This window comes from Manis pentadactyla, chromosome 12, assembly GCF_030020395.1.
Source record: "Manis pentadactyla isolate mManPen7 chromosome 12, mManPen7.hap1, whole genome shotgun sequence".
In the NCBI taxonomy this organism is placed as follows: Eukaryota; Metazoa; Chordata; class Mammalia; order Pholidota; family Manidae; genus Manis; species Manis pentadactyla.
In genome coordinates this window covers 13,219,427-13,246,848 of record NC_080030.1, presented here as the reverse complement: position 1 = coordinate 13,246,848, position 27,422 = coordinate 13,219,427, and the positions used below count along the sequence as shown (strand labels likewise).

Genomic DNA, 27,422 nt, shown 5'->3' with positions numbered 1-27,422 from the left:
CCAGGATAACATCCCTTGGAACACAGTTTGAGGAAACTGATCTAAGTTAAAATATGACCATTTATGATCATTTGTAAGTACTATAAATTTCAATTCACAGAAGCTTCTCAAAATGACAAAATTATGATGGGGAAGGAACCAGAGGGTGGGGTGTGACCCCCAAGGGCCAGCATGGGGAACAGCCGCTGCAGTGCTGGGGCAGCTCTGGATCCCGACGGTGTGGTAGCTTCATGAATCTGTGCAAGTAACAAAATCACACAGAACTACACCCACCAAATAACCCAAAAAGTGGTCATAAACTCAGTCAGCTCGGAAGAAGGCCTCAGGGTTAGCACTGTACCTGGCTCTGGGCATTGGGCCGTGGTGCTGTAAGCTGCTCTCTGGGGGAGCAGAGGAAGGGTACACGGGAACTCTCTGAGATATTTTTGCAACTTCCATGATAGTGTGAAATTATTTCAAAATAAAACATTCTGAAATCATTTTCATAGTTTGTAAGCACACAAGATATTAACCAGGAAAGATGGCTCCAAGTGTTCAAAAGACCTTTATTTAGAAATGAGAACTTCCCATTTTAAAGAGTCTGACGGCCACACTTATGCCTAGTAATACTTGTCAGTGATGAGAGCAAGGAAGAAGTGCAGAGGTGACCTGGCCTGCAGGGCTCTGGCCCGGCCCCTCCATTTGCTCTGTGTACACGTGTACGTACCTGTTTGTCCAAGAACCCTTTACCTTCGGGGTCGGCCAAGTCCCATATCTGCGGAAACACAAAAATGTTCATGAGCGCAACTATGAATTGTTGCCCGTTTATTCACAGAACAGTAGCCTCCAGCACTGCATGTGGGCCTTATGGGTAGGTGAGAGCAGCCATTCCCAGGCTATGGGTAAGGAGGCAGGCAAATCTGGAATGTGCAAATGCATGAATGACCTGCCTCCGGAGGGCACACAGCCAGTCATGGCAAACCCTAAAGAACACCCAGGTCCACTTGGCTCCAAAGCCGACAACATTCTATAAGCAGCTGAGATCCCCAAAACAACAGGAAGACCCACCAGCTGCAGCCCAAACCCCAGGAGACGTATCCCCATGCAGAGGAGCCACTCTCCACCTGTGGGGGGACTCTGAGGGTAGCCACAGAAGGGGACTCACCACTGGTCTCCACATACCTTCCCAAGGATAATGTCTGAGAGCCCAGACTTCTTCAGAAAAAGTGCAGCTTCGCTTGCCCCAACTCGCCCCGTGTACGCAGGGTCGACCTGGAATGCAGGGGTTAGCACCTGAGACACGGCTGCAAATGGGGCAGCAGGTAAAGTGGTACACAGCAAGCTGACGGCTGACTGATATTTCTGGGGACAGAGACGGACTACAGGCCACACTAGGCTTTAATTCGGGGTTGTGCTTTCTGAGCCACTCTAGTTCCATCCAGAAAGTCACCAGTGAAACTTACCTGCTTATAATAAGATTCATATAATGGATTTCCAGTGGGAATCTGTAAACAAAGGCACAAACACCGGTCAAAAGTAGACAGACACCCCCATCTAAAAAACCAGTGTCATCCCCAATTTTGTCATTCCCAAAATACACGACAGTGAAAACTGAAATTTATGTACTTTAAATATCCTCTATAGACAGACTGCAGTTTATTTTTAGATACAAATATTATACTTACTTGATTTGGAAAAAGGAAATGTGAAAGCTCTTTAACAGCTCCTGATTCATGCACAAACAACTTGGTGGTTCAGGAAGGAGCACAGCCCAGAGTCAAGTCACTTCCATCCACAGAACAATGGGACTTGACCCAACTGGGGGCTCAGAGGGGAAAGACACTGTATCCTGTGAGATTGCTCTCCAGCTCCGGAGTCAGAACAGGAGTTTTGACCCATCACCGTAAATCATCACACCTGCGAGTTTCAGGCGAGTTTCCCTGCCCCAGGTCTGGCCCCCCACCCATCCCGGCTGCCACCAGCCACCGGGGGACTGAGCAGAAATGCCCGCTGACCGGTCCCTGCTGGGAGAGTGCTGGCCAGTGACACCCCCACTAGGGGAGACAGGCAGTTCCAGGTGCTCAGCGTGGCTCAGAGACCCAGCGCCCTGGCCATCAGATTGAGACAGGGACCATGGGTGTAGTCAGAGGAGGGTGAGGGCCTCCAGAAAAAGACCCCTACCAAAACTTCATATTAAACAATTAAACAAAGACAGAGTCACATTAATTCTCTAAAATAAAATATCAAACTAAGAATATAAGCATTCTGCAGTGAAGATTAGTTAAAACTAAAAAGCCTGGAATAACATGGCCTGGAATGTTTGAACATCCCCCAGATAGGAAAATACCTCAGCATAGCCCATGTCTTGTTTGTGTTAATTAAATGAGGCTGTTGTAAAATTTACTTTAGCCGCTAAAAGGCCAAATTTATCTTTAACTTTACCCAGATGCTGCTTTTTCCTCCTCCAGCCCTAATCAACTCAATAACTCAGCTCACCTTGAAATCAAAACAAGCAGCCTTGACTGATATACTCCCAAACCAAGAAACTGCTATTCTAAGGATCAAAACAGTAAATTTCTTATGTTAACTCCGCAAAATAGTCTGGAAAACTGATAAGAAACTTAATGTCTCTTTAAAAATAAACACTTAGAAGAACATATGGCATGTGAACAGTCCCCAGGAATGGGTTGTTTTAATTTGTCTGATTTCTCTCAGACTGTTCAAGTTCATTTGGACAATATCCACCATATCATAGATAAGTTTTCACAAATGCCTAAGGTGCCTAACTGGTTTTCTTGGTTTCACTGCAGATGGCTGGTAATTACAGATATGCTTTGGTTATGTAACTATACTCCTATTATGTTAATGTGTGTGTGCAATTTAAGTAGTAGCTTAAAACCTATACATGCTGAAGTTACTCTACAAGAAGATATATCAAAGAAATAATCAATCTTCCCATGTTTTCTTCCGCCTGCTACTTCTATAGCTTTTCTTCTTCCTTCCTAATTACAACCCTTAAATAGAATTCGTGCCTCATATCAAATTTACTGAGTATCATAATTCTTCCAAGTGGTAAAGATACCTCAAGACAAATGCTGGGCATAGAAGCCACAGGGCATAAATATGCAAAGAAGTAAAAAGCTAACTTTTTCAAACAATAAGGCTTCTCTCTCACTTACCAACTTCACATTTCCCTGTATGGCCCCGGAAGATGACTGGTTAGCCAGAGACGGGTAAGATTCCTCAAGGGAGGAACAACCTAAGACAGGCACAGTCGCAGGGGGGCCATCAGGTGAGAAATTGGGGATCAACAGAGGTGAGGCTTAGAACCTCACCCCCCCGTTCTGAGAGAAATCTTCTGCATACGTGGATGTTTTATTGCCCTGGTCTAGCTTGGATTAACACATAATCTACAGGCACACACCTGATCATCTACATGTGCTCTCTTACAACACTAAACTATGTTTTCTACCTTTATCTTGTATCTACTTACCACTTCAGCATTTTATTAAAAATAATAATAATAAAGAGAGAAATGTGGTATCCACATATAAATCAAGTATAAAAACCAAATCAGTATTCATATTTGAACTGACTGTTTATAGTTCATAATGTATGAGCAAAACCGAAAGTTTCTGTGATGACTGCCCTTGTACTGTTCACTATGTAACTTATTCATTATGTAAGAATTTGTTCTACATGTAAAAACTTGTTTGTTATGCCTCAGAAGATTGGAGACTGACAAAAATTAGGCTTGGGGTGGAATAATGATTGTGCATTGAGCATTGACTCCCCTATACAGAATTTTATTGTCGTTAACAACCATTTGATCAATAAATATGAGAGATGCCCTCACAAAAAAAAAAAAAAAAAAAAAAAAAAAAAGGACAGATTTCCAATGGTAAAATAAATTAGTAACCGGGATGTAATGTATAGCATAAGGAATATAGTCAAGATATTGTAACAGCCTGGTAGGGTGATAGCTGGAACCTAGAATTATGTATATAAATGTTCTACCACTGTGTTGTACACTTGAAACTCATGTAATGTAATACTGTGTGTCAACTACCCTTCAATAAAAAATAATTATTTAAAAAAAATAAAAATAAAAAAAAAATAAACACTTAGAGACCATCTGGTGAATCCACATCCCTAACTCTTGGTCTCTCAACTGCCTATAAATCCCCTAGACAACGCACCACACGGACTCTCTTGTCCCCTCCTGGCATAAGCCGAGAGCTCTGTTCTTTCACTTTATCTCTAAATAAAAGACTGTACCTTGGTCTTCTACCTTGACTGTTTGTGAAGCTCATTCTTCAGCTTGGTGAACAAGAACCCCGGCAACAAGATCTCCAGAATGTCACTGTTCAGAGAGGCAGCTGCCTCATCTAGAGTCACGTGGCTCATCAACGCCATGTGGTTGATAGAGGCCAAACCTGGATCCAGCCCCACTGGTAGCCACACCCTCACACTCTGCACGGTGTCCAAGGTCTCCTTTCCAACCTTAGTGGGCCATGGAGAGGAGGGGGCACCTGGGGAGGAGCCAGCTAGGGTTGGAATTAAACAGCCAGGGAAGTTGGCTAGAGACAGACTTAAATGTGTTGGTTTCACTGCATGAAGGGAGAAAAGAGACTGCAAACCTGCTGCTGACTTAGCAAAGCAAAGGGAAGACCGTACAGTTCCATTCAACCATATAGAAGACCAGGTGTGTAAAAAGCTCAGAAGAAAGCTGGGGAGAATGAGCACCAAATGAGAGGTGGCACACAGGGCTTATTTTAAGTCTTTGGTGCTGCTGTGCGATTTTTCATTCTGAATAAAAGTGGGGGCAGATGGGCTCCCTCTGGTTACAACTGCTAGATTGGAACCAGCCCCACACTCACGTACTGCTGTGCCCTAGAGTTAAAGATAATACCTGGATACGGTCAGCCTCTCGGGGAACACCAAACACCTGTAATCATATAAAGACATGGAAGTCCAGAGAACAATACTAAAGATAGAAGGAAAATAGGAAGAAAAGAGCCTAAAGTTGTGAAAGGTGAGAGCAGACAGTCAAAACAAAGAGAAAAAGGGGAAGAGAAAGCAGGAAATCCAGAGAAGGAAGGGAACAGTGGCGGGTGAGCAGCAATGGCTTGAGAAAAAAAAGGTGACCTCACCAGGGAAAAGGGTTAGGAGACAAGTTGGCAGCTCCCCGGCTGCTCACTTCCACTGTCACCCTTAGCTCCTGGTGACCTTAGACAGCAGTGTCTACCATCACACTCTGCATGACCAACCGAGTGTAAAATTCTGGCCTGCTGTCACAGCCCACATCCCCAAAGAGGGATGCCAACAGGGAGCAAAGTCAGGCAGGCTGTCATCTGTCTGTCAGTCAAGGTGAGAGTGGCTGGGTCCAGAGAGCACATTCCCAGCCTCTGGCTCATGGCAATGGAATGCACAGATACCCTGGGGCCCCCACTTTGATGACAAAGGTCTCCTTTCTGCCAACAATCAGAGAGGCACAGGTGTGAAATACATTTCCAGTGGATTTTTTTTTTAAGGTCATGAAAGGCAAGAGAAAGGTTTCCAAGCTACTATGAGTCCCTTGCTAAAAGAGGTACAGGGTCAACACCTGTCTCAAACTTCCCAAATGCTTCTGAGCTATAAAAGATCCATCGTCAAGAAAAACAAGACCCTGAATAGTCCAGAAAAGCCTGTTAAGCACCAGATCCTAAGCTCCACACTTCCGTGCTAAGGGCTCATCCCACAGACATTCCATGGCCAGGTGTCAATCCCAAACTACTGACAACCGACTGAAAACCAGAGCACACCTGACTATCCCTCCCTAACTGTGGGCATGGATTTGGATAAACTAGGACAATGACAGCAATTAGAGGTTTCAATTTTATTACCTACACTTCAGCTACTTCAAAAGCAGAAGGGGGAGAAAGATTGGAGAACACCAGATCGGTCTAACTGACACTTCCTTTTACCACACTGCTTCCTCCTGGGTACGGTGGAGTCACACCTGCCAGCTGCCCTATGTGCCCATGAGGCAGAGCTGAAGATGCACGCTGCTAAGAGTGACAGGCAACCTGTGGGGACGGCTCCTGGGCAGAGACCTCAGTCACAGCCAGCTCACTGGTGTGGGCAGCGGCTCCTAGAGGTGAGTCACAGCTACTGGAACACAGCCTTCTGTGTGCCCCTTGAGTGTGTGCCAGAGCTGCCCACACACGTCTGACCCAAAAGAGAGCCCAGGGCCACACCTGGGGCAAAGGTAGGGAACTGGCCTGGGGACATGGCTCAAGTGTAAGAGGCTGCAGAGGGCTTGGTGATGGCTTCAAGAACAGTCACTCGGAGATGGCCCAGGATGGCGTTCTCCACCAGCTCACTGTGCCAAATGCCATCTTTGACCCAGCAGTGTCTGAATTACTGATAAGGTTCAAAATGAGGTTCAGTATAACTTTCAATTCAACCTTTCAGTTGTTCATCATCTCTTAAAATACTGAGAGAGATCACTTCAAAGTTCCGGTGGTGTCTTGGCTCAATCCTCCAGTCCAGAAGCAATTTTCAAGTAAGGTGATGCAATTTACAAGAGGGGTGACAGGGAGGGGAGTCCACCGAGAACAAGTTCACATCATTCTGCTCTGAGGCCTTTAAAATGCCACAGTTTGTTTGAGCTAGTGCAATTTTACACTGGAGAAAACCGGGTTGACACAAGGAACACAGGAGAACCGCTTTAGAGGGGAAACCAGCCCTCCTCCACCTCTTGGGGTTCCAGCCGCTCCCAATCCTCGTGCTCTTGTCCACAGACAGGACTCCTACTAGATCTATGCCTGCAGCCAGGAGAATTCCCACTCTGAGGGGAAAGTACGCACTCTCACCACTCTCATGCACAACAAAGCAGCCAGCTCCAGCCCTGCTTGTTTCATAATGACATTTTTAAAGCAAACTTATTTTCATTTTCAGACTTTTAGAAGAAAGTAGAATTCTTTCTTCTGATAAACAGTGGATTGCATTTATGGGGCACTCACTGTTTTCTCTCCAGTATCTCACTTAATCCTTTCAATATGACAATGCAGGTACTATTGTTAGCCCCAACTTACAGGTGGGAAGTCGGAGGTTACCTTGCCCAAGGTCACAGAGCCAAAAAGTGACAGGGCTAGAAGAGCCCCCAGGCCATGTGGCCCTGACCTAGTCTGCGCCCTGCAAAAGAGCCCAGGTGTGGCAGAGCTGGGCACCGGGCATGCTTGCCTGGGGAAGATGTACACATGGGGTTACAGGATGGTGCATTTACTCAACCAAAGAGGTCAGCATGTAAAACTCGGTTTGAACATATAAACTGACTTGAAAGCTAATGCAGACTGCCATTTCCCCAGGAAAACCGAGACCCCATGAAGGCTGCGTTTTCAACAGGGTTGGCAAATTTTGCGGGAAATTAGGCACATGACGCCAAAAGATATCCTGGTCTGAATTTCTACTTGGCAAACCAGCTGCTGATGTAAAAACGCAGCCCAGAGAAGTTCTCGCTTGAGAATCCTTGCATTTTTGCCTTCCACGTAGAACTAGTTCCCACCGCTGCCTATATGGCTGTTATCTCCACTGTGCACACAACCACATCCTGAAGCTAAGAAGGTGGTGGTCCAAAGCCACCAGAAAATGCTGGGGCAGCTCTGACCTCCCCAAAATTGAAAACTCTCTCTGACTGCTCCACTCATGCCATAGCTAAGACAAGCACTGCCAAGAGACAGAGAACTCTGGTGTGAGAAACAGCTTTTATAAATTGCCAGGGCAAAAACATCCCAACCACCAAATGAGCAAAGGATGGAAACAAGCAATCCCAAAAGAAGAGAGCAGCGAAGTCGGGGGAAAACGTTCAATGTTTGGGTTGCAAAATGGAATGAAATGCCAGCTATCGGGTTGGCAAAGTTAAAGAGAGGCCCTGTGCAGGGTTGGCAAAGGTGGAAATACATGTCTTTGGCCCTGATGGTGAGAAGATAAACTGACCACCTTTTCTGGAGGGCAATGCAACAACCAGAGGTAAATGCACACACCTCGACTCACAGGCTGACTCAATTCTTACCAAATGCCACCAAGATTTTTTTGGTTGATAAAAATTGTATTATTCTAAAATGTATACAGAAAAGCAAAGAATGTAAAATGGCAACAACATTTTGAGAAGGAAGATGAAGTGGGAGGACTCGGTCGACCTGATTCCAAAGCTTGCTCTGAACAAGGTGGCTCTGCTGGAAGGCTGGACACCCAGAGCCAAGAACAGGCCGGCCGGCCCAGCAAGGCCCACACGGAGGCACCCACCTGGCTCCCAGCCACGGTGCGGAAGCCATTCCGAAGAGAGGCCTTTTGGACCAGTGCTGCAGGAGCACCCGGACACCCAGAGGAAGAAAAGGGGCCTTGACCTAAGTCTCACACCTTTTGCCAAAAATAACTCCAAATGGATCATGGACTCAATGTAAAACTACAAAACTTGTAGGGAAAAACAAAGGAGGAAATATTCAGGACCAAGTGCTAGGCAAGAGAGTTCTTAGATTGACACTGAAGGCCCGACTCGTAGAAGGAAAAATGGGTAAAATGGACCTCATTAAAATTAAAATGTTTGCTCTGTAGACCAAAAGCCTAACAAGCATATGAACAGATGAGCTTTGAACTGCAAGGAAATATTTGCAAAATGCATATCTGACAAATGACTAGTCTCTAGAATATATAAAAGACTCAAAATTCAACAGCAAAAAAGCAAACAATCCACTGAGAAATGTGGGCCAAAGATATGAAGGGACATTTCATCAAAGAGGATGTACAGATGGCAGGTAAGCATCTGAAAAGACTGTCACCACCACCCGTAGCCATCAGGGAAATGCAAATGCAACCCTCAGTGAGAGATCACCACACTTCCATCAGCAGAGCTGACAAACAACAGCGACAGCAGCGAGCACACTGCGAGGGGATCACTCACACACTGCCAGTGGGAATGTAAAATGTGCGGCTCCTCTGGGAAATAGCTTGGCAGTTTCCTTAAAAAAAAAAAAAAAAGACCTAACCCTGCAACTATCACAACCCAACACCTTTTCTGGGCATTCATCCCGAGAGATGGAGATGGGCTAATGTGACACCTGACACGCAAACATTCAGTGCAGCTTTATTCATGAGCATCCCCAAATTGGAAACACCCCAGATGTCCTCCCACAGGTGACTGGTTAAATGAATCGTGACCCTGTGGACTACTAATCAGCAACAAAAAAATGCCAAGGAATGAGCTAGTAATAGACACACACCAGGAAGATTCTGGAAGAATCTCCAATGGATTACACTGAGGGAAGAAGGTCAGTCTCCAAAGGTTACATACTATATGATTCCATTATATAACATTATTGAAATGCTGAAATTCTAGAAACAGATCAGTGATCGTTAGGGGTTGAGGCTGGCACAGGAGTGGCTGTAAAAGGACAATGGGAGGGACCCCTAGGCGGACTGAACTGTGCTGTGTCTGACTGTAGCAACATCAAAGTTTTGGTTGTGATGGTGAACTACAGATCTGCAAAATGTCACGGCTGGAGAAAACTGGGTAAAGCATATGCAGAATCTCTCTGCATGATTTTTTTTACAACTGTATATGAATTTATAATTATATCAAAGTAAGAAGTGTTTTTAAAACAGAGAGACTTAGAGGAGACCTCACAACCACATGCAAGGTGACAGTCCTAGAAGACCAAAGCAGTGTGAACATGGACTGGGTTTTGGATAACAGTAAGGAATTATTAATTGTGTAAGGTGCGATATGGCACTGGAATTATGCAAAAGAAATCAGCTATAACTGTTAGAGATGCATACTAAAATATGATTTCTCAGATTTTTAAAAATCTCAAACACAAAAATGAATACGGTAGAGGAGGTCAAGGGTTGGCAGACAGGTGCAAAGAGATCTGCAAAACGCTGGCATCTGCTGTAAATGGGTGGCAGGTCCAAGGTTGCTCATTGAACGCTTCCCTCTACTTTTAACGTATTTAATGTTTTACGTAATCGAAGATGAATGTTTGACACATTTCTGCTTTGGCAAGGACCCTAATGGTACAAGCTGCTCCAGGGCTAAGTGTGAGAAGCAAAGAGCACCTTTACCAAGAGCAGTATCATGCTTGTCAAACAATCAACTAGCACTTCTTTAGAATGTGGACCTCCCACAAGTGCCAGGTCTCCTCCAGGGGGTCGACCCTGAAGAAATGATTAGTTACCCCAGAGACAGAAGGGCAAGAGGGCTGGATCAGCCGGCCCAGCTTGAGGGCAGGGACTTCGGGTGACAGCCAAGGGTTGAAAAAGGCCAGGACCAGGCAAGTCCATGATGAACGGCTGTGTCTCCACGGAGCACAGAATGCCATGCCCACTGGGAACTGGCTGCCTCCTCCCAGCTTTCTGGGTTCTCCTGGGTTTTGCCTTAGTGTGTGTTGCTTTTGTAAATAGGACAGAGGAAGGAGAGAAAGACTCTCAAGGAGAGGAGGGGTCAGACGGAAGATGCATGATTCTCCATGGGGACCCCAGTGACTGCCATGCCAGAGGACCAGCTGAGGGCACATGCAGGGGCCTCCATTCCACCCACGTGGGACTCAGGGCCAGCAGTGTGACTTGACACAGGGCTATAGCCTGTGATCCCCACCAACAAGGGACCCAAGGAGCAAGAGAGCAGCACCTCAAAGTGTAGGCGGTCAACGGGGTGTCCAGGGGAACAAGACAGCCGGAGGGTGCTTGGGACCAGGAGCGGTCAGGAGAAACACAGAATCAAGACCATCACTCTCAGCCCCTTCTACGGAAAACGGTAGTGAGGGGGAAACACAAGTCACTCCAGGTGACCTCCCTGCCCCACACACGCTGCCCGGAGCCAGATGCAGGACCTATGTGAGCCTACAGCAGGAAAGGCCACCACCACGGCCCGCCCACCTGGGCCATGCCCTCCTATCACCAGGGGAAGCAGAACCATACAGAGGTCAACAGGCCCACTGGACAGATGTGGACTCAAGTCCACCCCACCACTGGAATGCTGTGCAATCCTGAGGCAGGCAAGCGCCCTCCCTGGGCCTCAGTTCCATATGTCATGTGCACATTCCCACCACTGGACATGGCATGGGGTGAGCATTCGTCCAGTGCTGGCTGTTTGGTCCTGTGTTCTCCCTTGTCTCTCTCCCTTCACTGATTATGTGAAAATGTATCCTATCCCCAGAAATGCACCCCCTAACCCGGTTCCACCTCAAGCTGCTGACCTCCCCCTAGCCTTCACAGAGAACTTCCTGAAAGAGTGGTTTGCCCTTGAATTGTCCGGTTTTCCCATCTTGGCCTTGTAAGTTTATTCATTCACTCTTTTGACAAACACATGCTGAATTCACAGTACAAGGAGGTATCATGGATACAAGAGGGTGTGGGGCAGTGCCCAGGGGCTGAAGATGGAGAGAGGCTGGCACAGTGGGCCCATGACTACAGGGCAGGGTGTGCAGCCCCCCAACAGCGGGGGGCACGCAGAGCCTCAGAGCCTGAGCCAGGGCCTAGGTGTGGGCAAGGTGGGCTCTGGGGCAGAGGGGCAACATGGAGTGGGGGTCACTCAGCATGGGTTCAGTCAGCCAGGAAGGGTGGCCACAGCGAGGTGATGGGGTCTGTGTGCACCTTGGCTGAGAAGGGGACTAAATATGTGTTCAGCTTCACAGAGGGAGTGATGGGAGGGAGGACCCAAGGATCCTGTGAGGAAGGCCACACAGTCTGCCGGGGGGTATGGGGCCCCAGAGTGCAGCCACTGCAAAGAGACACCTGGCGAGCGGGGCTGGTTAGTGCTGAACAGTTTTCTCCAGGATGCCCCTGTGAGACATGGATGTGGAAACCTCATTTCCACTCCAGCCATGTCCACCGAGTGCCTGCCTGCTTCAGGGGGAGCAGCAGGGAGTGGGAAGGAGTTTTCTCATTTCCCACACACCTCACAGAGCTCCTGGTCTGGAGGAGCATGTCATCAGACATGACAATGCACACAGAGGGGTGCTAAGTGCTGTGAGGAAAGACAGGATGAAGGGTGTGACCTCACAGCCCACTGACACGTACCCACAAGGGTAGGGCAACCGCCACCGCCTGGCTGCATTTGCCACAGGGACATGAGACAGCAAACAGGTCAAGGAGCACCAACACTGAAGCGCAGGACAGACGGGCCCAAAACAGAGATGCAGGAGGCTCCACTGGCCGGAAAACACCAGGGAGTGGGGTCCCAGAAGGCCTAGGGGTGGGCATGGGGCTGCGGGCAGCTTGGCGGAGAGCAGGGGGATGGCACTCACTGGGCTGGGCCATTAGTAGTTCCGGGGCCTTGCCCAGGCAGCCTGCTCAGAGCAGGAAGCAGATTTCAGCCCATTCTCCTGAAAATGCTGCTTAAAACCAAAAGTGGCCCCAGCCTCCCAATGGCCCTCCCTGCAAAGCACTACTGGCCCCCTCCACCCCACCCCCACCCCCGGCATCTTGAGGAACAGCCCCTGCTCTGTTCTGTGTCTTTCCTTCCTCTGTATGGAGGGCCAGGCCCAGAGTGAAACCTGGACAGACTCACAACTCAGCAGCAAGTGCCCCTGACACAGCAGGGTGCCTACCACCTTCCTGGAGGGTGCCCACTTCCCCCAATGTGCCCTGAACTTTCCAGGAAGTCCTTTCCTATGTCAGCTTCCCTGGGCTTTCAACATCCCTGCCATCTTCTGACCCCTGGCCTGGCATCTCACCATCCTGTAACCAAGCACACTGTCCAGGATTCAGGCATCCCTGAACCAAATGGGGTCAAGTACCTCTATGCCCCTTCCCTGTCCTCTCTGGAGCTGACATCATCTGTCTCCCAGTGCCTGCTGCTCTTCTGTAGAGCACAGGGTCCCCTAGGTGCCAAGCACCAAGCCATGTTCCGAGATACCACAGGGAGCACTAGCCTCCTGGGGCCTCAGTTTCCCCATCTGTAAAATGGGAATGAGGTTAGTATGAGTATCAAATGAGAGTATGTCCAAAAGGCACACTCTAGAGTGGGAAAACATGATTCTATCATTGCTGTTATATTACTACTGAGGCAGAGGAACATGCTAGATATACAAAGAATCATGGGGGGCTGCAGAGAGGAGTCAGGTAAGGCTGATGATCCCCACAGGTGTCGTAAACATCAAAACACAGTCCTTCTACGCTGTTGCAGTTGTAGCTGCATTCATCCCACCGGTTCCTGGACTTGCCATTGGAATGAAGAAGGAGATATCTAAGCTGGCCTGTGCATACAGTAAAACAACAAATTTGACTGGATCTATACTGTCGGAACTCAACCAAGAATTAGGAGAAGTGCAAGTTGCAGCGCTCCAAAATCTTGCGACTACAGACTATCTACTGTTAAAAGAACACATGGGATGTGAACAGTTCCCAGGAATGTGTTGTTTTGTCTGATTTTTCTCAAACTATTCAAATTCAGTTAGACAATATCCATCATATCATTGATAAGTTCTCACAAATGCCTAGGGTGCCTAACTGGTTTTCTTGGTTTCACTGGATATGGCTGGTAATTGTAGGTCTGCTTTTGTTATGTAGCTGTATTCCTATTATGTTAATGTGTGTACGCAATTTAATTAGTAGTTTGTTAAAACCTATACATGCTTATGTTACTCTACAAGAAGATATGTCAAAGAAATAATCAATCTTCCCATGTTTTCTTCCGTCTGCTACTTCTATAGCTTTTCTTCTTCCTTCCTAATTACAACCCTTTAGTAGAATTCGTGCCTCATATCAAAAATTACCGAGTATCATAATTCTTCCAAGTGGTAAAGATACCTCAAGACAAATGTTGGGCATAGAAGCCACAGGGCATAAATCTGCAAAGAAGTAAAAAGCTAACCTTTTCAAAGAATATTGCTTCTCTCTCACTTACCAACTTTACATTTCCCTGTATGGCCCCGGAAGATGACTGGTTAGCCAGAGATGGGTAAGATTCCTCAAGGGAGGAACAACCTAAGACAGGCACAGTCGCAGGGGGGCCATCAGGTGAGAAATTGGGGATCAACAGAGGTGAGGCTTAGAACCTCACCCCCCCTGGTTTGAGAGAAATCTTCTGCATCCGTGGATGTTTTGTCGCCCTTGTCTAGCTTGGATTAATACTTAGTCTATAGGCACAGACCTCATCATCTACATTTCCCCTCTTAAAGCACTAAATTATGTTTTCTACCTTTATCTTGCATCTACCTACCACTTCAGCATTTTATTAAAATAATAATAATAATAATAATAAGGGAGAAATGTGGGACTCACATATAAATCAAGTATAAAAATCAAATGAATAATCATATCTGACTTGATTGTTTATAGTTCATGATGCGCGATCAAAACTGAAAGTTTCTGTGATATGACTGCCCTTGCACTGTTCACCATGTAAGAACTTATTCACCATGTAAGAACTTGTTCGTTATGCTTCAGAAGATGGGAGACTGTTGAGAATTAGGCTTGGAGTTGATTAATGATTGTGCATTGAGTCCCCTATACAGAATTTTATTGTTGTTAACAACCATTTGATCAATAAATATGAGAGATACCCTCTCAAAAAAAAAAACAGTCCTTCTAGGCAGCCGCAACAAATGATCTTTGCCAAAAAACAATACAGTATTTCACCAAATGTTGGATACACTATATTTTGCATTAGTTTTTGCTCTCAACTAGTTGGTTGAGCTGCTCTCAGGGTCTAGGACAGAACAGTCCTTTCCCAGTTTTCTTAGTTGCAGATAACATATATTTTTAAACTTAAAATTTCATGTACAGTAGGTTACATGCATACCTATAAAAACCCACTTAGGTGGTGTGAGTTAAAGGATATTTTCTAGTGGCTAAAAGGCAGCAAACATTAAATCAGAAAGTTGCATACCAACATGGAAGAGTGTGGACTGGAAGAAAACGCCAATTCCCTGGCCTGGCATGTGCACAGACTAGCACCGTGGCAGGCACGAGGCTCGGCCGGCCCACTCGGCAGCCATGGGCACCTGCTCAGGAATCCCCTCCAGAATACTCTTCCCCACAGAGGAAATGTCCCTTTGGATGCAGGGCCGCACCACAGGCAAAGGGGCAATTCACAGCTTTAATCACAGAAAACTCCCCAGGGCAGAAACGTCTGCAGTAACACACGCCTGTTTCTATCAGTTTCTGGGGCCTTGAACCACCAACAGTGCCATTTTTAGGACACAGAAGAAATTCGAGAGCTCATCCATCCCTAAAATTTCATAGTCCTGTTCAATGGTGTCCACGGGAAGCTTCACCATCAATGTTTTTTTTCCTGTTTAATCGTTCCCCTTTAAAAACAGTCTGAAAGAAGATGGTTTGTTTTTTCCATGGAAACATAAAATTGAAAAGCACATTCCATGTACATTAAGAAAAGCCCACTTTCTACGGATTGATGGGCTTGCTTGTCACTGCCACTAGTAAATCACAGAACTCCTTCCCATGCCCTCATAGCAGAAATGAAGAGGCCTTGGGAGCCCTGGAGGTGGGTAAGGGCCCGGCCACTGGGATGCTGGGACACTGGCCCTGGGGGGTGCTTGACTCCCGTCAACAGCAGAGTGGGAGGCTGTTTCTTCACCCAAGAGACACGACATTCCTGCCAACTACTATCAAGTACAGCCAGAGACTGTGCTCCTGGCTGCTATTCAGAGCATGCAGCCACAATCAGCAGATGGTTACCACCTGCCTGCTTCAGGGGCTGGGGATACAGCAGGCACAGCGTGCAGTCCCCAAGAGAGAACACCAGCTTTGGAGCTGTGGTCCGACCCAGGCACCCCATCTCCCTGGGAGGCCTGAAACCACTCTTCTCCCCTCTCTCCTCAGTGTCCTTGTTCAGACATGAGCAAAGAAACGATGATAACAACACCTCGCTGACAGGGAGTCAGTGGTGAACAGGCACAAAGTGGACAGCCAATCACACGCTTACCTCTGTGCAACACCTGCACTCCCAATGTTCCCCCAACCCTGTCCTGGGAGACCTGGACCACTGGAGTCGGGGAGGTGGCGAAGGGGAACAAGCCACCAAGAGGGCAACGGAGCGGGGAGCAGCTCGTCAGAAAGGCTGCACACATCTGCGTCCTCCCATCCTGCTCGGCATAGAAGGAAAGAAAAAGGGCACCAGGTCCCCCTCCTCCTGCCCCAATTTCTAGCCCCATGGAGGCGATTCATTCCACCTCTGCAGGCTGACACCTGACCTCACTGCAAGCTAATTATCTGTGTGCTTGTAATCCCAGGTCCAGATGAGCCATCTGAAGGTGCAGCACTTGGTTTTATTCATCGTGGCTCCACCCAGCACACAGTAGGTGCTCAGCAAGTGTAACCAGGTGGTGCCTCCAGGAGTTAGGCTGCCTATCAACTGTGCGTAAATGTGGGATCTCACCCTCCAGGCCTGGAGCAAGGTGAAGGGTCTCGTCTGAGCAGACACAGCTGCCCACCTGGTGCCCAGGACTTTCTCCCGCTTCCTTTCCTCCCCAAGTTAGAAGGTTCCAGTCTCTGTCCTGATCAATAGCCCCTGCTGCTTTTCCAGAAATAACCTCAGGCCAGGTTGCTCTTTATCACTTCATGCCAGTGTCACAGCAAACATCCCTGAGCTGGCCCCCGCTCTGGGCATTCCCTATGTTAACTGGTCAGTCTGAACATGTCACTTCACTCTCCAAGAACCTCCTGTAGCTCCTTACCACATCCCACAATTGTGGAGCTGGCCTACCACTCTGCCATTCGCTCAACAGGGGGCTATGAGCACCTGGGAACAAGGACAAGTTAAAGCAGACACAGCCCCTGCCTTTGTGGAGTCTAGGTGGTGGCGGTGGGGAGATTGTCCATAACATAATCCTGCCAACAGAAAATCACAGACTGGCACATGGAAAAGTACAGCGTATCCATCCTCACGGGCAATAACAGAGAAACCAGGCCTTCTGTCAGGGCAGGCTTCACCTGAGGAAGCAATGTGCCAGATGGTACAAAAGGAGTGTGACTTAGCCAGGAGAGGAAGGGAGCAAAAAACATTCCAGAGAGAGGCAATAAATAGTGTGACATATGAGTTATAAGAAATACATATATTTGGTCATTCATATGACCATATATATATTTCCCAGGTATATTCGGTCTTCACCCACAGCTCATGAAAACACTGCCATCTTAAAGGTGAAATGGGTGTCTGGTCATGTTAATGATACTTTTGGACCCCACCCAAGGGCGGGGCTGGAGGCTGAGTCAGCCAATGGCCAATGATTTTGTTAATCACGACTATGCAATGAAGCCCTCACAAAACCCCTGGAGAAAAGCTTCTCCCTCTGCTCTGCTCAGTGGGATTCTGGTTCACAGTCGGAGAGAGCCTCCATGCTTGGGAACCAGAACGCCTCCATGTGCCAGAGAGCCAGGCCCTAAGCTCCACAGAACCGCCTTGATCTGGCACCTTGCCCCAGGTCTCTCTTCATCCGGCTGTTAACTTGTATCCTTTACTAAACTGGTCAAGTTAAGAGTTTTCCTGAGTTCTGAGAGCCGCTCTAGCAAATTAATCGAACTTAAGAGGGCAGTCGTGGGAACCTCCAGTCTGTAGCCTGTAAGTCAGAAGCACAGGTAACTGCCTGGGGCTTTCAACCAGCATCTGGAGTTGGGGTTGGAGGGCAGTCTTGTAGGACGGAGCCCTTCACCTGGGAATCTGGTGCTGTCTCTGGGAAGATAGCAGCAGAATTGAGTTGAGGTCTCCAACACACTGCTGGTGTCCAAAAACTGCCTGGTGAAAGTATGTGTGGGAAGACCCCCCACACACACATATTTACACACATGGAATCAGGTCCGGGTACCCAAATGAAGTTATACTACTATTATTGCTGTGTATAATATTGTTACTGTTATACACATATGTAGTTTTGAAAAAATACACCATTGCATATGGTGTTGGATGAGTGGGAGTCATAATAGCATGTGCAAAGGTCCTGAGGCAAGAGGGAATCTTGCCTGTGCAAAGGACTAGAGGAAGGGCCAAGGGACCACAGGGTAGACCAAACCAGAGGGCAGATCTGGGAGGTCCAGAATACAGGCACGGTGCATGCTGATGGGGCAGAGGCCTGACCCAGCCTACACTGACAGCCAGGCTTTCTGGTGCCACCTTTCCCTGCTTTCAACCAGAGTATACAAAAGAAGAACTGACTATATCAGCTGGCCCAAAAAATAATCAGGAAATCAATTCTGCTATCAAGATGACAATGATCCCAGCCAGCGGGCAGAGCTAGGGAAATGGCAGTTTGTGGTCATCTGTAACCTCTACCCTCCAACAGCCTGTGGCATTAGCAGCTGTGACGAATACAGCAGGCAGAGCACCCCATGCAGGAGATGAGCCGGTCTCCTTTCCTCCCCAATGGCTGCCAGCAGCCACTCTCTGGACAAGCGGACAATCTGTCAGTCCCTTTTGTCTCAGGACAACCTGTAGGCCAGGCACAGACTCCTGTGCCCCATTTACCAAACCACCTTCTTCCCTTCAGCCTAAGTCACCCTAATTAAAGGAGGAGCATGGGCCCTAAAGTCCCAACCCCAGCCTCACATGTGGCCCTGTGCGCTGGAATTCCAGCCTCCTGGCTTCTGCTCACTCTGGATTGCCTCTGTCTGGAGGCCACTCCTCCCTCCCTTCCCAGCATCTCCATGGCCCTTGCCCTCCATGCAGCCGTCTGCAACACACTCAGGAGGAAGCAAGACATCCGCCCATCGTCCAGCTCAGACCACCAGTGGCCTGAGCATCCACTGTGACCTGAGCCAAGTGGACCCTCCTTGTGGGCTAGACGTGGCCACTCCGTTTGCATCTCCTTGCACCGGGCACCCATTGCAGCAGGAAAACCTGCTGATTCCCCGTGAAGACAAGGAGGCCTTTTCATTTCCTCCTCCACCTTCTAATGAGATGAGATTAAAAGAATAAAATTTAAACTTAAACAAGTCATCTTCTCTCCACCAGACTCCACAGTAAGGTATGTGGTTCGGTAGCATGACCATGGTCTGAAACAAATGAGATCTCATGTCATAATGCTGGGCAGCTTAAAACAAGACAGAACAACACAACACATTTCTAAGACAGGAAACAGCACAGTGCAGAGCCCCAGGCCTGGGTCCGCCGCCATGTGTCAGCGTGCACTTGCTAAGGGTGACCTTTGCACATGACACAATGCCTCCTGACCTCAGTTTACCCCTTTATAAAAAGCAAAGATAAGACTTCTCAGGGTGACAGTGAGGATACATTGAGCAATCCAAGACGCCTTTCCTGCCCGGTCCTTAGCACCTGCATGGTGAGGTCTTCCTGGACCTTGAGTATGGGGTGACCCTCCTCTGCTTTACCGTTCCTGAAGCTGGATTGCATAGCCATGGGACACACCGTGTAGGTATTTGCTCATTCCCTTACATCTGTGCCCCCTCCTTAGGACCTCAGCTCCACAGAGCAGGGTTGCCTTCTGGATCACTGCTACATCCCACTACCCAGAAAGTGTCTGGCAAAGAGAAGGTGCGTAACACATATTTGCTGAATAAACGGCATGGTACAAAAATGGAAGACACTCTGACAGAACATCTTGTCACCCCACGGGATCCTGACACACCACTGTTGTGAGGTGGATATAAAATGCAGAGATATTCCCAGTGTGCAGATGGGAGGGTGAAGGTGCAGAAAATACTGCAAGCTGAGTGCACTGAAAGAATAGCTGGGGACCTTAACATTGAAGAGACACCCTGAAAGGACCTCAGATGGTAAAAGGGCTGGGAAAGAATTCTTCAAGAAAGAACACGGAGTGGTTTTCCATGTGGACGCTGGCTGCTCTGGTCAGGTCAAGGTGCGGAGAGCCTGGGAACAGCCCCAGGAGTGGAGCCGACCAGATGCCTCTACCCAAGGATTGGCAGTTGTGTCTGTCTGTAACATGGCACAGCCTGAGGCATCAGAGTAAGACAGTCAGCTCTCAGATGCCATCTGCTCAAAGAGTCACTCCATTTCCCAGATCAGCTGATAGGGATGAAGAACCAGCAGGGAAAGTTGCTTAACAGTTTGCAATTGGGGAGGAGGGGGTGAAACCTCCATGCTCTTGCTTAACTGGGGGCTACTTAGTCCAAAAAACTTGACCAATACAGGGTGATAAGACAAAGAGGCAGCTAGGGAATTCTGGACCTTACAGGGTGGGGCCCAACTTGACTCTAAAACCTGGCTCTCTATCCACCCATTTATACTGCATCACCATTAGCATTCTAGTAAGATACACAGACCGCAATTATTTTAGAGAGAAAAAAAAAAGGGATGAAAGGACAAACAAGTGTCCCAAGCACTTGGCATTCATTCCAGACACATTCACCGGGTGTTGCTCTGGGCAGGGTGCCCAGGAGGCTGCCTGGAAGAGTAGATAGACGAGGGCTCGCAGGCAGATAGATGTGGGGTCAACCCCAGCTCTGTATCCACCAGCAATGGGATGTGAGCAAGTTACTTAAGTCTCTGTGGGTCTGTTTCCTGTTTGCAAAATGGGAGCAAGAACCTCCTGGAACTGTGACACCCTTCAAACAGATGTATGTGTAGCACTGGTGTGCAGGAAGCACATGACAAAGCGGGAACTCCGGAGGCCGGGCAGGGAGGTGACAGTGGAATCCCCTGGGCACAGGGCAGACTCTCTCCATCAACAAGACCCAAGCTTTCCTCCAGTCACCATGTACTTCTGAGGTCCAAGGGCCACTCAGGACACCCATGGAGGGTATGGAAAGGAGAACTCCCATTCAGGTGGGGCTGAGGAAAAACATCACCAGAGCAGCCTCTGGAGCAGCCGGACGCAGCAGGAGGTTCCTGCGTGAGGTTCCAGTGACAGAGCCATGAGGGTGGCAGGGGAGCGTGGGGAAGAACAAGGGGTTTGAGACGGTGCATAGCAGAAGAGCAACAGCAGGGTCAGGTGGAGCAGCCACAGCAGGTGTGGGAATGCTGGGCCTGGGACAGGTAAGTTGGACACACCAGGAGCCGGGGAAGGGGAGCCCCCAGAGGTTTCTGGAGCAGGGGGTGGTTGTGTGGAATGAACTAGGAGGCAGAGGCTGAGACGGAAGTGGGACAGCCCCAGTCCCGTGAACTTGTGGGCGTGGTAAGCAGGTGGCCCATTCCAGAGCCCAGCAGGCTGGCATGGGCATGGGGGAAACACAGGCTGGACTCCAAAAGGGTCCTGGCGGGAGGGGAAAGACAGAGCACTCTGCACAGAAAGGCCAGAGACAAGCAGACACAGAGGAGGGGTGTGGGTCAGGCAGGCTGAAATCTGGGAGCAGAGGAGACAAAGTGAAGGCCGATGGGCAGGCTATATTGACAAGAGCTGCAGGCTTGAGGAGAGGTCCAGCCCCAGTGACAGGCCACTGGGCTTAAGCATGGCAAGGCTGCGAGTGACCTATGAGAGCATATGGTACAGACTGGGTAAGGGGACACACGTGCCTTTCCGGGGCGTGAGAGGTGAAAGGCAGCTGCGCAGGGAGCAGGAGGCAGAAACCAATGAGACTCTGACAGAGGGAAACCATCACCCCTAAAGGACTAGGGACTTTTCCAATTGGCAAAAGTTGCACTCAGGGTCAGAGGAGATGGTCTAGGGAAGATGTCGTAGATATTGGAGAGTGGTGAGCAGAGCTGACCAGGAAGGGGATAAGTGCCGGCCGTGCTAGGGCAGAGGAAGAACCCCCTGCTCTCTCCCCTCAGCAAACCCACTGGTCAACCGCTTCACTCACCTCCACCTGGCCACACACGTCCCAAGTGTGCCCCACACCTCACCCAACCAGACCACAATCTCCTGTGCCAGGGGGCTCCCCCACTGCTCCCACGCAGAAACTGTCCCTGTAATTAGCTGTGACCCCGTGGGAGCCCCTCAGCTAGACTGGAAGCACCTGGAAGGGTGGTGCCCACACCGAGTCAACAGAAGCACGTGGGGCAGAGCTGCACCTAAGGACAGGTGTAGAGAGGGGCGGACACACCAGCTGAGGGAGGAAAGCCTGGCCATGCGTTGTCCCCCAGATGTAAAAAGGAACAGGAAAAAGCACAGAAGGCACCTACCTGAACTTGTCAGAGGCTAGAGGAAACAGGCAGTGGGTCTCTTACAAATCAGTCGATTCTGCTGCCCCCTCAGCCCCCAACACACACGTAGAGAAGAAAAGCCACCTGTGACTGCCACGGGGCTGTGCAAGTCGCTGCTTCCTGGGCCATGGGTTTACATGATATCTTTCTGGTGTTGGTCATGGGGTCAAGAGGCCTATAACTGCTCCCAGTGGGTGACTGGTCTAACAGGGAGACAGACATCTGTGGACCCTGACTGGTGCTGAGGGGAGGGGGTAGGGGCCCTACTTACGACAAGTGACCAGCAGGTGTCTCTAGGAAGAATGACGTCTGGACTGCCACCTGAGGGAAGGAGAGGAGCCCAGCACCAGAAGCACTAGGAGGCAAGAAACAGGGAAGAACACTTGCGGAAGGAACAGCTGGTAAGCCATACTGAGGACACAGAGAGCTTGGACTAGGGGAGGAAGAGAAAAGCAGCAAGCAAGGCTGCAGTGGGCACCAAGGAGAAGGCGAGGCAGGAGAGGCTGGCAGGCACCTGGCCAGCAGGGCTTCCTGAGAAGGAATTGGGATTTTATTCCAAAAGGTTCTAAGTCATTGACTCACATGACCCAATTTACGGTTTCATACCTCACCTCAGCATGGGAAATCACTGCCCTTCTCTAAAGCTAGTCTTTCATCAGTAACATAAGAATCTCCTCTCCTTGTGTGGCTATAAGCACCAAGATGTCAGAAAGCACTGAATAAACTCTAAAGCACTCGATAAACATTAGCTATTGTCGTCCTCAAAGCCCATATTAGAGCTACTGTCAAAATTTGATAGAAGTTTTAAAAAGATTTCCCCCCAAAACAGGGAGCGCTTTCTCATTAAATGAGCCTAAGTGAGTTTCACACCCTCCCACACACCCAGTCCAAACAGACTGGGCATTAATAATAATAAGAAGAAGAAGAATAGCAATTCGCTATTGATAATAATACCCAACATCTGCAGGGCACCCAGTTTACAGAGCATTTTCATATCTGTTACAAGAACTTGTTAATTGATAACCACTAATCTTTAATGCTTTTAGTGACAGTGTTACAAATTGGCTAGTTCTTGCAAAATTTAGCAAGGAAGCACCAGTCTCTCTCCTTGGAACAGCTGACTAGTCATGTCAACTAACCTATCAGCCCCCTTGGGGTCTTGCATTCTTACTGCTGTGGTCTCTATTCCCACATGTCCACACCCACCAGAGAATTAAATGATGATAATAATTATAGCATCACTGAACACTTCCAATGTGCTAGACACTTTTCTAAACACTTTACATGCTTAATATTCATATTATGCCAGTATTTCCTTCTATTGCCATTTTCCATGGAGGGGTCAAGAGCTTCATCCAGGGACACTAAGAGGAATGAGTGCTGGACCCAAGATCTGAACACAAGACGACATGACCCCGTGTCCTCAATGTTAATGCCCACGCTGCGCTGGATAGTTATGGCAGAGTGCTTATGATATGGTGCTTGGTACAACACTGGTGTTTAGCAAAGAAATGCAGCTGTTATTAGCAGGACACAGGTAGTTTCTAGCTCCCGCGACAGTGTCACCTCCAGGACACCAGCGACCTTGTCTGTCTGGGCGACCCCTGCGATCCGGGCACCTGGCCCAACGCACATTGGACGGACGGAGAAATGAATGAACGTCCCTCCCAGAAAGCAGGGCTGCCTGCGCATGGCTCTTTTCTGCACGTCCGTGTCGCTCCACTGAGGCCACCCCTTAGGAAGAGCACCATGCGGGTCTGAGGACGCATAAAGGCGCCCGCAGACGTGCGATACCCCCTTCCCGGTGCAGCGTGACGGACGCAGCTCCCAAGGGACAGAGGGGGGGAGTCCGGGCCGTGCTGCGGGCGGGCCCTCATTCCGGCTCGGCCCTGCCCTCCACCCCGGCGAGGCACCGTCAGCCCGGCACCGGGACCCGACGGGAGACAAAGACTCGGGGGCCCCGCACCGGCAGAGGCGCTCCCGCCCCTGTCCCACCCCCGGCAGGGAGGCCGGCGCCGCCGCGCGCCGCCCGGCCTGGGAGCTGCGACGGAGACCCGGCCCGGCCCCCGGGAGGGGCGGGCAGACCCGCGCCAAGGCCCCGCCCGGCCGTCGGCCGCAGAGGGTCGCCGGGCGCGGGAGGCCTCGGGCTGGGCCGGCCTGTCACCTTCAGGACGGCCCGCCCCCCGCGAGAGCCTCTCAGCGCCGGCCGCCGCTGCCCAGCTGGGCCTCCCCGCGTCCCCTCGGCCTCCCCGCGGCGCGCACCTCGCGCCCCGCGCTCCGGCGCCGCGCCCCCACCCGCCCTGGTCGTACCTGCTGGGAGAGCGGGAGCAGCGGGGCCGCCATTTTCCCGCGGACTCGGACTCCCAGAGCCCGGGCGGGGGCGGGGCCGCGCGTGCGCACTGCTCGCGTGGGCGGGGCGGGGCGCGCGCAGCCGAGCCCGGGAGAAGGTGGGGCTGTGGCAGGGCCGCGCACGCGTAGTAGAACCCGGAGGGTGGGATAGTGGGCGAGCCTGAGCGCTCCGACCCAGGCCCGGGGGAGGCGGGACCGGGGAGGCGCGCAGGCTCCAGGGGCCCCTAGGAACTGTCCGCGGAGCTTTATAACCCCCAAGACTCCTGACCTGCTGCTCGAGTCTGTCATCCTTCCAGGCCCTTGCCGGTACCGGGACCTCTGCTAAGGATGCCGTCCCCTCTCGGTGCGCCTGGCAAACATGTTATGGAGAGTCTGGCGCCCATCCCGCAGAGGACCCGGCACCCTCGTCCTGCCCAACGAGGCACCTTGTTCCTATAGTCCCACGACGCCTGGAATTATTTCCCACCTTCCGCTTTCCAGACATGTGACCTTGCTAAGCCATCTAAGTAGCCTCTCTGCGCCGCAGTCCCATCTCCTAAAAGGAGGGAATGGTAATGTGTTTCATCTCTGTGCTTCACAATGTGCCTGGCACAGGGCTGGCACTTGATGTTTGCTGGAGGGGCATTTATTTAGTCAGGCTGCCTTCCACTGGCTATGGCCCCCATTCATCTGGGCTGGTTTCCACTAACAGGGTGAGGAAGGAAGGGCCTGCTGGGCAGCTAACCCCAGCAGGCACAAGGTTTCTTGAAGGAGGTCGACCTCCCTTTACCTGGTCTCCCGATATGGTGGCAGAGCGAGCCTGGCCAGGTGCCTTTTCTCAGGCAGGCAGGCCAGGTCATGTGATCTCAGGAGTGCGGCACCTGCACACGTCTCAGTTCTGGAATTTCAGGGGCTGCTGCTCAGTGTCTTCAACACCCCATACCATTGCTTTGTGATTCATTCAACAACTACTGGCCCCTCAAATGCTCATTGAGCACCCCTGGCCTCAGCACAGGTGCTTTAATGCTGGACCAGGTTGACACGCTCTACCTCCAGCCACAACCTAGAGCAGGGGTCTCACCCTGAAATCACGTTGGATCAAGAAGGCTTGTTAAAGGTTGACAGAGTTTGATTCTGATTTACAGATCTGGGTGAGGACTGAGATTTTTGCATTTCTAACAAATCCCTATAAGATGCTGAAGCTGCTGGTCGTGAGACCCCGTTTTGAGAACCATTGGTCTAGAGGAAGAAAACACACATCAAATAATCACTCAAGGAAATAGATCACTACAGATGGTGACAGGTATTATGGAGTACTCCAAAGCTGTGTCACAGCATGACACTTGCAGGTTGAGTGTGCATGCGGTGACGGGGTGGGGTTGAGGATGACGAGCCATGGTAAGGCAGAACTTGGAGCTCAGAGAGCAAGACAATCTCAAGACAAGCCCAGGTCACACATGGTCTTATGGGACACCTCAGTTGGAAGATCAGTGAAAAAGACCATGTGTGATCCGGTCTTAAGACTGTCTTGCCCTCTGAGCACCACGTTCTTGGTCTCTCCATGCTCCTTTACCCCTCAGCTCCCTGTGCAGAGAGCAATGGGAAGCCACCAAAAGGCTTTGGACATGATCAGATTTGTGTTTTAGAATGGTGACTCTGGATGCAGCAGACAAAGGGGGCTGAGGGCAGGTGGATGGCAGCGACTGGTCCAGGTAGAGGTGATGGGGCCTCTCGCTGCCTTGAGTGCTTAATCAGTCCATATTCGATGAAGAGAAGTCCTTCTAGGTATTTCAAACGGAGGACATTTGACACAGCAGATTGAGGACAAAAGTATGGGAAAAGCAAGCAGTTTTTAACAAGCGGAAGGTTACCTAGATTAGTAACTGCAGGAAGCTGCTAGTCCCTCTAGAGCTAAAGGGAAAAAGGTGTTACCCAAAACCCACAATCAACTGGGCCCTGAGCCTGAACCCAGATGCCTTCTCTCACTGGCCACCACTATTTCTCCCATCGTTGTTAAAGTCACTGCGATTGCTGTCACCACTGGCCAAGGAGCCAGTAGAAGCCCCCAAAAGTGGCTTGTCCTCTCTGCCTGCCTTCCGACTTCTAACAGAACATGCTGGTAGGCCAGTGGGCAAGGTTTGTTGGGGAAATGTCATATGCGGACTTCCAGCCTAGGTGTCAGGGTCTAGAGGGGCCATGACAGTGGAGAGTCCCTTGCACCATCTTTACTGGAAACCGAAGCTTGGTGGTGTGAGCCCCACCCAGTCGGCAGCACAGCCTGAGTGGCCTGGGGTCCCTCCGAGTGCTGAGGCTGCCACACTGGGCTATGATCAACCATCCTGGGGCCTGTCTCACCAGAGTCTGGAGTCGTGATGTCCAGGATGGTAGCCACTCACCACATGTGGCTTTATAAGTGTAAATTTGATTATAGTTAAATAAGATTAAGAGTTTGTTCCTCCACAGAATGTGCACCACCAAGAGCGAACCCTAACCTAAACTATGAACTCTGGGTAATAATGATGTGTCAAGGTAGGTTGATCCGTTGTGACAGATGTCCCATTAAGAGCAGAAGGCCGTCAGTGGGAGAGGTTGTATGGGTGTCGGGGCAGGGGGTATGGGAACTCTCTCTACTTTCCACTCAGTTTTACAAGCCTAAAACTGCTCTAAAAAACAGCATTTATTAATTAAAAAATAAATTCATTCTTCAGTCCCACCAGTCACATTTCAAGGAGCCACATGCAGCCAGTGGCTACTGTATTGGCTCATGCAGATTCTGGGAAACACCTCCATCTTCACAGAAAGTTCTCCAAAACAGTGCTGCTCCAGAAGGTCTGAGCCAGTCTGACCCATGTCTGTACAGTTATTCTGGCATCTTCTCTCTAGGCCTGGTGCTGCCTGTTCCCTCAGTAACCTCTCACCCCCTTCAGAGGCTAAAGAGGTAGCCGGGGTCTGAATCTCATCCCTGCATTGCAAGGGAGTGAGTGAGTTTTTAACTGCTGAAAGTGATAATGAACCCCTGATAGAGAGTCAAGTCCACATTTGAAGGTCTTCCAACTTC

The 27,422-nt window shown here is 49.8% G+C and overlaps 1 protein-coding gene across 12 annotated transcripts in view; it reads right to left on the bottom strand.

Moving 5' to 3' along the window:
- EPS15L1 (epidermal growth factor receptor pathway substrate 15 like 1) overlaps nt 1-24,636 on the bottom strand; it is an 89,191-nt gene extending 64,555 nt beyond the window's left edge. For 11 of the 12 annotated variants that reach the window (XR_005022802.2, XR_005022801.2, XR_008992859.1 and 8 more), the window contains exons 1-5: nt 24,347-24,636; nt 22,308-22,391; nt 1,443-1,484; nt 1,162-1,251; nt 707-754 (exon numbers count right to left, since the gene is read on the bottom strand). Coding sequence is in view for 9 of the 12 variants with exons in the window: in XM_036876064.2 (XP_036731959.2) it covers nt 707-754; nt 1,162-1,251; nt 1,443-1,484; nt 22,308-22,391; nt 24,347-24,379 (297 nt within the window). In the remaining 3 variants the exon portion in view is untranslated. The remainder of the gene's footprint in view (nt 1-706; nt 755-1,161; nt 1,252-1,442; nt 1,485-22,307; nt 22,392-24,346) is intronic. The other variant, XM_036876067.2, reaches the window with a different exon arrangement.
- Between the last annotated feature and the right edge of the window lie 2,786 nt (nt 24,637-27,422).